At 42.0% G+C, this 12,462-nt stretch overlaps 1 protein-coding gene across 1 annotated transcript in view; it reads left to right on the top strand.

Annotated features, from left to right (window-relative positions):
* Nucleotides 1–8,091, top strand: part of DNAAF10 (dynein axonemal assembly factor 10) — an 874,610-nt gene extending 866,519 nt beyond the window's left edge. Inside the window, exon 10 of the mRNA XM_044055954.1 lies at nt 7,993–8,091. Within this exon, the coding sequence (XP_043911889.1) occupies nt 7,993–8,091 (99 nt within the window). The remainder of the gene's footprint in view (nt 1–7,992) is intronic.
* The last annotated feature ends 4,371 nt before the right edge of the window (nt 8,092–12,462 follow it).

The following is a 12,462-nucleotide window of genomic DNA, read 5'->3' as shown; positions in this document are numbered from 1 at the left end:
AGGTTGTTGATGAATGTTTAGCTGTCGGAAACCTTGCAGTCTGAGTCACTGTATCTGTTGTTTTTATTGTTTCTTTGTAAATATTGTCATATTTGTGACAAAGGGAAATACTGCCACCCCAGCTAACTGGAATTTTGTAAATAATTATATGTAATTTGTGAATATTAATATGATTTATGTAGAAGTGTGACAGAAGAAGATACTGCCAATCACAGCTATCTGGAATTTTGTAAATAATCATATGTCATTTGTAAATATCAGCACTATTCATATGCTTGTCTTACAAATGTATTAGAACTGTGTGTTGTGTATATTAAACTGCTGGTACAGAAGTGTGTGTTGAATAGGGTTTGTACAGTGCTGAGCCTGGATGTGTGACCACAGACTGCCCTGCTGGATTAGAGCAGAAATGTATGTAAACTATTGCACATGTCTAAATGTATATGTTTTAACAGTGGGAACTAGAACATAGAGGGTAAACTTGCAAAACTTCAAGAAAGGAGTTGAAATTAAACAGTTTTATGATTGTGCTATAAAAGTTAGTTTCAATGCAGCAAGGAAATAGGATGTCTAGAACTAGGGTGCCTTCTGCATTGTTTTGTAAGTGTTTTATTGTTTTATGTCTTCCAGCAGTTGCAGAGATCTGAAAGGTATGTATTTTTCACAGGGAGATGCTAAAATGTTGGTAGTTTCTGACAGTGGGAGTTTAGCTTGGGAACTAAAGTCAGGTGACAAAAAGTGATGTCATCCAAGCTAACCCAGTAGTAATATTTGATATTAATTTAAGAACTCTCTGAGAGAGAGAGGAGGGCATTTTGTATTTGACCTAACAAGAACATCCACTCATCACTTCTGTCAGCTTGTTGTTCTGTAAGTAAGTTTTAGGGCATAGTAATTATTTTAGATTCAGATAGGAATATAATAAAATGTAGCTTAGATGTTTTCTTTCTTTATTTGAGACTGTCCTGCAATGTTGTTTTAAATATTTCCTGTAGTTTTGAACTCGTATGTAACTGATTACTTACTGAGTATTGTCTTGTTCTTTTATTATTAAATATATTTAAAATTTTCAATTGTGGCTGATCTGTTTAGAGATATGGCATATCTGTTTGGTGACACTGTACAGGACACTCCTAATAGCCTGGTGCTTGGTCAAATCACCATTTGGATGGATAGTAAAATTACACAGTAGGCTTGGACACCCTTTGTTAAGGGCCTTAAAGTAGCTAATAAAAGAGTGGCTGGTGGTAGTCAGAACTACCTTATAGTCTGGGCAGAACGGGGCATAGCTAGTTAACCTGTGCCAGCCTTTCCCAGAAGTGAGTGAGTGAGTGAGTGAGTGAGTGAGTGAGTGAGTGTGTGTGTGTGTGTGTGTGTGTGTGTGTGTGTGTGTGCGTGCGTGTGTGTGTCTGTGTGTGTGTAAATCAAATCTCAGTGTGTGTGTATGCCACCTGCTTGGGCAGGGACACAAACCACTGGTTGGATAGAGAGAGTACTGGAGATCTTGGTTTGGCCACTCACCTGAGATCTCAACCCTATAGCTGTGCCAGTGGGCAGTCTTATTGGAGATCTGAAGAAAGAGGGAGAAACCATCCCCAGACTGACTGTGATCTCTATGTGCTTTTAAGGGAAATTGTGTGTGTACTTGTCATCCTCCCAGTGTGTACATTCCCCACTGTTGCCAGTGGTGAGGATTGAGGCTCCTTGATTACTTGGCCAGTGTTGGGGCATCACAATATAAACAACAGTAATGCATCAAAGTAAAAGTGTTAAACTACTTCAGTAAATTGTAAGATTTATGATTCCCCAAGGTGGAACATTTGCTGAGGTGAGCCAACAGCAGAGAGACAAAGCTTTTTATTGCTTCACTTTGAGAATGCATCTGAAAATTGTTGATGCTAATGATGATTGTGACAATGTGATGTATTGTCAGCTATGCTAGGAGAAGTAGGGCAGTGGATGTGTAACGTATGCCAGCATAGCTAGTTGGAGTTTCATAAAGAATTATATGTCACTTGTATATCATACTGATTTGTACTGAAGCTTGTGTTGAAACATGTATTTGTAAAGCTGCTTGTGTTAAAAATGCACCAACAGTGTGTCCTGCTGGACAGGAAAGCAATGTACATGTATGTCAGACTGTACTAATGTAACTGATTAAATGTCTATATTGTAACAGAGGATATTGAAAGAGAAGAGGTTAATCTAAGTCCACCTAACTTTGAAAAATAGTCTGAAATTAAATTACCTGAAAGGCTATAAAGATTGTATCTTACAGTTCTGATTACAGCCATAGACAAAATGTCTGTGAAAATAAGGACTAGGAATCCTGCTGTATTGTCCTTAGTGAACTAACTGCTACCCTGGAAGGGTGGAAGTGTTGAAATGGTTTTATCGCTTCCAGATGCTATAACAGATCTTAGCAAAGCTCTATATTCTCATTCATTTTCTAGTAAAGGGGGTAGTATGGGAACCAGAAGTCGGATGACCAGATGTATGTGATGTCATTCTATAATCCAGCACTAAAATGGTGTTTTAATACTAGCTGAGACAGAAGTCTCAGAGCAGCCTTTTTCAACCTGACATAGAAGGATCACTCACCTACTTCATCTTGCCTTGCTTTAGTAAGTAACCAGCGAATAGTAATTCTTTAAATCAGTTAGGAAAATATACTGAGATTAGTTAAGTACTGTTTTTCTGTATCTGTGTGAATTTATTCATCTGTATTATTTTTAATATTTCCTATATCTGAAACTCTATTTTTTGTAAATAGATATTTAGTATTTTCATGTTCTTTTATTATTTATTTATTATTACATACATTTAAACTTTTCATTGTGGCTGGTCTTTTAGGGAATATTTTAACCTTTGAGAGTACTTATATTTATTTGGTGACACCGTGGCTGTTCCTGAAAGCCTTACTGTGTTAGTCAAAGACTGCCATTTGTATTAGTATTAATTTTACTCAATATAACTGGGTACCCTTGTAAGAGTCTTAGAGTATCTGGCTTTGGAGTGTCTGATGGCGTGTGTGTATGTGTGTGTGCGCGCGTGTGTGTGTGTGTGTGTGTGTGTGTGTGTGTGTGTGTGTGTGTGTGTGTGTCAGCTGCTTGGAGCAGGGACACAGAGCACTGGTTTCACAGAGAGGGTGGTGGAGGACTTGGTTTGGACACTCTCCTGAAAATTCAACTCTACAGCTGTGCCAGTGGGGAGTCTTATTGGGGGCCTGGAGAGATAGGGAAACCCAGCCCCCGGACTGAGTGTGCTGTTAAGGGAAATTGTGCTTGGTGCAGAGAGCTACATCTGGAAACTGTGTGTGTATCTATTTTTGTTCCAAGTGAACATCCCTCATTAGTGTCAATAGTGAGGATTCAGGCTCCTTGATTACTGGCCCAGAGGTGGGGCGTCAACTATAATTATTTCATTTGTTTTAATAAATTATTATGGGTATGTTTGCCTAAGGATCCATCCAATAAGAAGACATAGGGACATTGTCCCATGAGTTTACTGAGGATAGAACCCTTCCTATCAGATACCAATGTTATATATTTGGCATAGTGATCATTCTAAAGGAGTGGGTCTGTCCTTTATAATGACCTTACCTTGACCAAGAAGGTTTCATTTTTTTGTATATGTATTTGTGTTTATTTTTAGCTAGATAGTGACATAGATATATTTTTTACTGCCAGTGACTTCAGTCTAAAAGCTGTAGCTTGAAGGCCCTTTTAAGTGCAAGAAATTATGTATACTGTTCCACAATGACAGTGTCTCCATGGAGACTCATCTATTAAACTTAATGTCATGTGTTTGAACTAGTCCGATCAGCTTTCAGTCCTTTTTCCATGTATGAACTAAAGATTAATTATAACATAATGTTGATTTACAGCGGCAATTTTCATTTTACTTTGGAGACAACAGAATACCAATCCTATGGATGAGATATTAAACGGAGATCTCCTTTATCTGAGTTGTTGGTACCTCAGATGAACATTAAAAAATCACAAGATCACACAGCGCTTTTTGAAAAAAAAATGAGAAGAGCAGGGGAATCGTTGGCAAGATTTCTTCTAGTCAGTGTGAAGGCCATCTTGAATCTCCCCTAGAAATTGGCCAAACACTTACTACAATTAATCTGGCCAACAAAATGGGAAATAAATTGTCTACTTTAAGAGACAAAACTTGCCTATTCCAGATATATTCTGTCCAGATGGCTGGCCCATTTCATGACATTTTTATACATTTTTCCTTTTTTTTTGCATTTTTTACATTCTATGTATATTATACATTATAACACTATACAATCAAACATCATAAGGTTCTGGCTGAGTGCCCTCCAATATGCTGCCACCACTTCTGCTGTTTATTTTAAAAATGTGCCAGCCTGGGAGATGTGTGTGACTGAGACTCAAACATGTGCACATTTTCAGAATACTGCAGGCTGGATCCCCAGTCTGCAGACGGACAGAACAGGCTTTGAAACTAGTTTTACATGGATCCATATCATGGTTGTTCATTACTTTGAACTAAGTCATATAATGTTGGCTGGGATTCTGCCTAGTTATGGATACTGCTACAGCAGTTCTTACTGAAGAAACATAATGTTTGTGTAGGTGTACTTTTCATAACAGTAGATCTTTGCGGAAGTATTTGACCCACCCAGTACCTTCTTCTTGGGTAATGATAAGGTTGTGAATTCAAGAATGTTGTGGCTTTACTTTAACCTTAGGTTATCATTTTAGATAATTATGGTGTATTTACAGGACTTAGTTGTTAACATAATAATATAACCTGAAGATTATCATTTGTAGATGATTATGATGAATTACAGTGTTACCGTTGTTATTTTAGTATGTTGTTCACCATACTTATCAGTACGAACTCCAGTAAGAGATCACAATAGTAGAACAGTAGGTGGCATCAATAAATGCTTCTTTCATAAAAGATCCATCCTGAGAAATCCACAGACATCACAAGGTAGCTCAAAGAATGAGGGAGCTGTTCCTCCTTAAATAGAGTTTTTCCTGATAGTTGAAAACATGCCTTTTATCCATTCATTCTTCTGCCATGGGTGATTCCTCAGATGCCATCCACAGGATAGCATGGTGACATTCTTGTAGTAGTTTGCCAGCATTCTAGTCTTCCTTGTGTTTGTGTTCCAGTGGTTGGTTCTAAGGGGGCAACTTTGGTATAAGAGTTAAGTTGCCAGTGTTTTTTGTTAAAGAATTTCTTTACATTATGAATGGGTTTTGTGTTCATTCATGTGGTTCCTCTGCAAGCCAGGAATTTGGTTAAACTCTGGACTTTCAGCTGTGTTTGACAGCAAGTGGCTTGGTGCTGGAACCTGTCACTTGGTCTGATCACTTGATCATTCACTTTGTGATCAATCCTGCCCAGAGCCACCAGATATGGTGTTTATCTGGTTCCTCCCTGCAAAGTCCTTCTTTCAAACTGCACTCTGCCACATTGCTTCTATATACTGGCCCCAAAACTATGGCAGCCCCTTACACCTGAGTTAACTGATAACACAAAGTGCTGCCTTTCCAGGCCACATTTCAAACAATCAGTGTAGTTTGACTGCAGCTTTCCATCTAAAAGACATGTCTCACAAATATACATCTCCAACTGAATAGTATAATTACCTCCAATATACCTGATTAGCTCACTCATCCTAAGCTTTGATTCAGCATACCGCTCTAAATCCACTTCAGATAATTTAATCCCCTCTTTCATCTTGCCTGGTCTCTATTAGCTTTCCTAACCTAGCAGCTAACACCCATATCTCCAGGACTTCTACTTCACCTACCTTAGCCATATCCTCCCTTTCTACTACAGTTATGTAACTGTACGTGTATTTGGTTTGTTAGATCTATGAATATATTTTTTGTCAGATCTTCTATGCTTGATCATAATGTAAAGCATTGTTACCTGTGTATTCTACATTGTTTTGTTACATTATGATGTTACCCAGGTTGAGCCTGTAATTGGTCATTGTTTGGTGAGTGTTCTACCCCAGTAAACAAATTTATATAAGTCAAAAAATAAAATAAATAAATAAACACGTTCATTGCAGTAAAATTGTCTCAGTTACCTCTGAGCTTTTCAGTTTTTTTTCTACCAAAATATCTGCATGCCTGTTGTGCCATTATTCTTGATAGGTTTGTTAAGGCTATCACATCCAAATCATGTACATCTTATCCACCTGCTTGCTTCAGAGCCGTGGTTTGAATTTGCACTCCAGAAGCCCAGGAAGTCAGGGAAAGTTAGAGCATAACTGGTGCCTATCAGGCCTGCTTGAAGACAAGCTTGCCCATGACTGTTATTTGGCAACCTATCAGGCTGAAGTCTCTAATAAGAGATATGAGAATTTGTCTTGAGAGATCTCTGCTGCATTAAATTGACCGGCTGCATTGTTATATGTAGTGGGGAGATTGTATATTCTGGAATGTCTCTCCATGCAGGTTTTATCTGATGAAGGGTATAATTTATTGGCCTGGTGCTTTGTTGCTCAGCCTGAACTCATCAGATCAATGGGTCAACAAGTTTTCAACTATGTTATTGTGGTTTGTTTTTTAAAACAAAAACACAGCAAATCCAGTTGGATGTGCATTTTTCATTGATTTATTGTAAAAAAAAAAGAACTCAAACTAAGCACTTTCATCCCTTTTAGCTTTTCACAGACTTCATCAAAGTTCGAAGTAAAAACACTGCCATTACAATCTTATATAGGTAAACATCCATATCAACAAGATCACATGATTAACTTCTAAAAAGAACATCTGAAGAAACCACCGTCTAAAATACTTGGTTACCATAACACATCATTGTCTTTAATGTAGCACTTATAGAAACATTTAATTGTAAAAATCATTGTGCTATACTCCCATCATAAAATATCTGATTTCATAAACTCAGCTATAATTAATAAAAATAATAAATAATTAATCAAACAGTATTTGTATTCATCATCCTACACAGCTTGGCAAAGTCAAAACACTAGCTACAGAAATACTTTTATTTATTCCTAGTTTCACACTGGCATTTAACCTCAATTGCCATACTAGTTCTTTCCATTCCAACAATGTTTCAGTATCACCACCCCTTCGGTTCTGATAGACTTTGTCTATAAAAAAAAAATGTATTAAATGTACTGCAACTGACCACATGTTTACTCAAAGCATTTGCTAAATTATTTGCTAAATTCTTCCTCCTAATGGTATAATTGTGTTGTTTTATTCTATCCTATCAAAGTCTAAACCAATTGTATTTGAATAATTGGATATTTAAACAGTAATAAAGAAATGGAAGTGGGATGTTTAGAAAAGGGAAGGAGAAAATTACAAAGAAATAAATGGAAATTTGGGTAAACATAGAAATAAATGGAAATTTTGGGAACAGTGTATGCAGGATAATGTTCTGGAGGATGAGTGAGATTTAAGGTAAAACAAGAATTGAGCAATTTATATAATGTTGGACTGATGATAGTTATACAAAAAACATGTATGATGTATAATATATGTAACTGGGAGCAAGTTATTTTTTTTTCTTTTGTATGAGTGTATGTTTGCTTGTGTTATAAGTGATTATTTAATAAATGTATTAAAAATAAGATCATTGTGACATGCAGCTTATGGTTCTACTATGTTATTTGATACAGGAGTAACTGTACTATAAATAAAACTGCAATCAATCAACAAATATATATAAAAAGAATGATGAAATACCACAAAACAGTATCACTTATTAAAGGATTTTTGGCAATTTGCACTCTTTTTTTTGTGGTAACTACTGTATGTTGATGCACTGAATATCCCAGATGCCTCATTCAGAAATCTTCAGCTACATTGAGGATGTCATGTAGTTGTACTTTTCTGGCTACTTGTGGTATAAGTTCTCTTGCCTTTCCTTAATATATATGCTTCCAATGGATTATGTATTGATGTGTTAGCCTGTATATTCCTTTTTGTGATGCAGTGTTTGGTTCTAATCACACAGGCACACAAGTCTACAGTATGGCAAGCACGGCACCTTCCACAGAACAGAGACATCTTCATGACAACTGGTGGTGGTGGAAACCTTCATCTGTGGAAATAGTAAGTATAAAAATCAATACTGGGTAAATGTTTTGCGTGCAGCATTGGAATACTACATGTTAAAGAAACACAAGCATTTAATAGTGAGAATACATCTGATCTGAAGTAGTTAACTTCATTCTTTCTGCACATATGGGTATTCGGATCCGATTCAGATCCGAGCCGGCAAAACTTTTACAAGCATCAGCTCCAAACTCCAAGCTCCTCCCCTACCTATAATACATCACTTCCTCCTGACTAACCCCAGATCTCGTTTGCCGCTCTAAGAGTTAGCATCATGGTCTCTGAGCTCTAAGCGAAGGTGGTAAGGTTTCTCTTGTTTTTCTCTTTTCAGTGCAGTTGGTGTGTGTGTACCTGTTCCCCTTTTCCTCCCCCCTCCATGCGTGGTCGTCGTGTTAAAAAAAAAAAAAAAGTTTTTTTCTGTGTAGCTTGTTAGTAGTTTTAGTTCCAACCTAGGCCCCCATCCCTTGTTTTGTGTGTATGTGTGTGTGTGTGTGTGTGTGTGTGTGTGTGGGCCTTAGGGTTTAGTTACTGTTCTGCCCTTATGGCTGAACAGCCTAAAGTTCTTTTTAAAAAATGCACAGAGTGTGGTCACAAGCTCTCACCAGCCGATGGCCACACTCTGTGTGTTCTTTATTTAGGGGTCTCCCATTTGTCAGCCTCCTGTGACATTTGTGCGGGTTTTAACTCCAGGGCCTTGAAAGACCGTCGGGCTAAGGTCGTGGCCAAGGGTCTGCTGCCAGCTTCTGCCCTAGAGTCTGCCTCGGTCTCCGTTCCAGCCAGTGACTTCTTGCAGGCAGGGACTCAACCTCCTGCTCATCCTGCTGCTTCAGATCCGTCCCAGAAAGGTAGAGACAAGAGAGAGAGGGAGAAGCGCCACAAAGAGAGGGACAGGCCCAGGAAAAGATCCCCCAACAGGGAGTCTTTCTCCAGCCCCTCTTCTAAAGTCCCCAGGTCCCGTTCTCCTTGGCTCCACTCTCCCCCTTTCTCGCCGGAGCCGATGGAGCCCTCGGAGCCAAGGCACTCCCCTCAGATCCAGCCAAGACACGCTTCAGTCACTTCTTCTTCTTCAAGGTCGACTCAGAGTGTCTCTGACCTTGAGATGGACAGGCTGATGAGGAGGTTCATCCAGAATCAAATTCAGATGGGGGTCTTACCAGGTCCCTCTCCCATCGGAGAGGGTCCTTCTACAACTCTATTTCACCCAATCTCTCCTTCCCTGATCCGACCTGATGCTTCGTGGTTCTCGGATACGAGGCCCTTCAGAGCTGTTGGTTCGGTGCCAGCAGTTCTCGTTTCCTCGATGCCGGCCATCACCTTGAGTTCCTCGGATCTGATTTTGGATCCAGGAGGCTCTCAGGGCTGTGGTCAGGGAGTCGGACCCGAGGGTCGAGGTCATTCTCTTTCGGATCCCATCCTTGGTGCCCAGACTACCCTGCCTTTGGCTCCGACCCCTGCTTCAGACCCAGGGAGGACCTCATCCTTACGGGTTATGGAGGTGGGCTCTCCATTGGCATGGAGGTGGGCTCTCCATTGGCATTCAGGGCAGTGGAAAGGGTTCTCTCCCAGGGGTTGAGACCACAGCTCACCTACTCTAATCCTACCCAGACCTCCCTGTGTTCGGATTCTGCTCCCCTCACCCAGTCTCAGGGACAGCCTGTGCCAAAGCAACCCCAGTTTTTTCCCCTCAGGGAACCCTGGAGGCTTACAAGTCCTATTTAGAAAGTCCCACTGGAGAGGAACCTCATAAACGCAAGTGTAAAAGGAGGCACTTGGACTCCCCTGCATCCATTACCACTGATTTGGACTTAGATGAAGGGGAGGGTTCCCCCAGATCACCTCCTGAGGACATCTCCTTCAGAGACATTATGGAGATCCTCCGTCAAAGAGGAGGTTGGTCAGCCCCCAAACCCTCTACGGATGAGGCCGTGTTTCTGGAGGCCTTTGGTGCTGGCCCGTCTACTTCCTGAGTTTCCCCACCAGCCGACCCTTTGGTGGATCTCATCAACACTAGGACATGGAAGGATCCTGACACCGTGGAGCCTATACCCAAAAGACCGGACAAAATTCTTTCCCCGCCATCAGATAGGCAGACATGGTCCAAAGGAGCCCTTGTGGACACTTTGGTGGTTGCAGCTGCCACAAAGAGGGAACTGGCACAGGGAGTTCCTCGGTCCATCCACCAGACAAGGAGTCCAGGTCGATGGATCGTTTCGGGAAGTGTATGTACTCATCAGCGACTTTTTCTATCCGTACGCTGAATTACTTGGCACATGTTACCCGACTGCAGTGTGATCTTATAACAGAACTAACTGAGTCGCCCCCAGAGTCTCTGTCACAACAGGACAAGCAGTCCTTTATTACGAAGATGACTACACTGAAATCAGTGACAAATACATCTATGTGTCTCCTCTCCCATGCTACGTAGGGAGCCACTAGAGCTGCTGGTACAGGCATTGCCTTGAGGCGACATGCCTGGATCAGACTGTGTCAGTTTGCGGACCCCTTTAAGGTGTCTTTTATTAACGCCCCTTTTGATAGATCATCCCTCTTTGGGAAGACAGTACGCGACACGCTCACCCAGAGTGAGAAGGATGGAAAGACTTTGTCTGCCGTTGGAATTCCCATCTGTAACCCCCAGAGATCCTATTCCAGGAACCAAAAGGGGCAAAAGAAGATGTGGTTCTGGAAATCACAGTCTTTCCGGGACACTCAGGACTATTCGTCCCCCAGAGGCAGAGGGGGACAAGACCGACGCTGTCCCAGAGGCAGAGGGAGTCTCAGAAACTTCGGGTCTAGGGAACCCTTTTCCAACAGGCCCGCACAGCAACCCTGAGGGATTGCCCGACTGCTCTACTCTGGAGGCAGTCTGGGGAAGATTCTCCTTACATCCAGCGGCATGGGGAGACCATTACTACAGACCGCTGGGTGTTAAACATCATATCCAGAGTCTATTCTATCCCTTTCATATCATCTCCCATAACTCCAGCATGCCTCTCAGATGTTCCACCCGATCACTGGGAGGCCACAGCTTTACAGGTTTTGAAACTATTACAAAAACGAGCCATCGAACCGGTCCCCCCCGACCAGTCCGGATAGTGCCAAAGAAGACGGGGGACCTCAGGCCATACTGGACCTGTCTGTCCTCAACCTGTCAGTAGAGAAACAAAAATTCCAGATGGTCACTCTACAGTCCATTCTACCGTTTCTAAGAGAATGCGACTGGATGTACTCGTTAGACCTCCAGGACGCTTACTATCATATCAAGGTCCACAGAAACTCCAGGAGGTTTCTGCGCTTCCGGCTATGGGCCGGTCAGTTTCAATTCAGAGCCCTACCTTTTGGTCTCACCACAGTCCCCAGGGTGTTCACCAAGTTAATGGCAGTTGTAGCGGCTCACCTGAGACTTCAGGGCATTCAGGTATTCCCCTACCTAGATGACTGGCTCTTCACTGCATCCACCAAACATCTCTTGTGCCAGGCCCTACCCTACTTTCTTGGTCTGGCTTACAAATTGGGCATCATGATCAACCTCAACAAGTCCCACCTGGCTCCGGTTCAGGTCATAGACTTCCTCGGGGCACGGTTGGATGCTATTCAGTCAAAGATCTTTCTCACCCCAGAAAGGATAGAAAATCTCAGACTCCACGTCAGCTATCTCAGAGCACTCTGTAGTCACAGCAGGCGATGTTCTCAGGGCTTTGGGTTCGATGACAGCCTCCATTTCCATTCTCCCTCTTGCACGGTTTCATATAAGAACCCTTCAGTGAAATCTAGCAGTTCAATGGTCCTGGCTAGACCTCCCGATGACTTTCCAAATCTGAATCAACCAGACATGCAGAATGTCACTCCAGTGGTGGCTTCAGTCATCAGACATACTGCAGCTTTCTAGCCCTGCCGGCCCAAGCCATGGTGACCACGGACGCCTCCCAGCTCGGGTGGGGGGCACTTCCTGGGAAGAACAGTCCAAGGCACTTGGTCTCTACTTGAGACCAAGCTACACATCAGTGTCCTGGAGATGAGGGCAGTGCTTTTAGCATTGAAAGCCTTACATCCTGTCCTACCTCCAGGGACAGTGGCCATTCTATCAGACAGCATGTCAGTAGTCTGGTATATCAACAAGCAGGGAGGGACCCTCTTTGTCGCGAGGCCATGAGAGTTTGGGAGTGGGCCATATCCACCAACCCGTTTCTGATAGCAACGCATATCCCGGGCCGCTCCAACATTTTAGCGGACAGTGTAAGCTGGGCAATCCTTCTGCCTTACGAGTGGTCTCTAAATCCATCGGTGGTGAAGAGAATCTTCCTCGTATGGGGTCAACCTTGCTGCGACCTCTTCGCATCTCCTTCCAACACGAAGTGCAGCAACTTCT

The sequence above is a fragment of the Protopterus annectens genome, chromosome 1.part2, assembly GCF_019279795.1.
Source record: "Protopterus annectens isolate FY-2018-M chromosome 1.part2, PAN1.0, whole genome shotgun sequence".
In the NCBI taxonomy this organism is placed as follows: Eukaryota; Metazoa; Chordata; order Ceratodontiformes; family Protopteridae; genus Protopterus; species Protopterus annectens.
The sequence above is the reverse complement of the archived record's forward strand: the minus strand, read 5'-3'. Positions and strand labels throughout refer to the sequence as shown.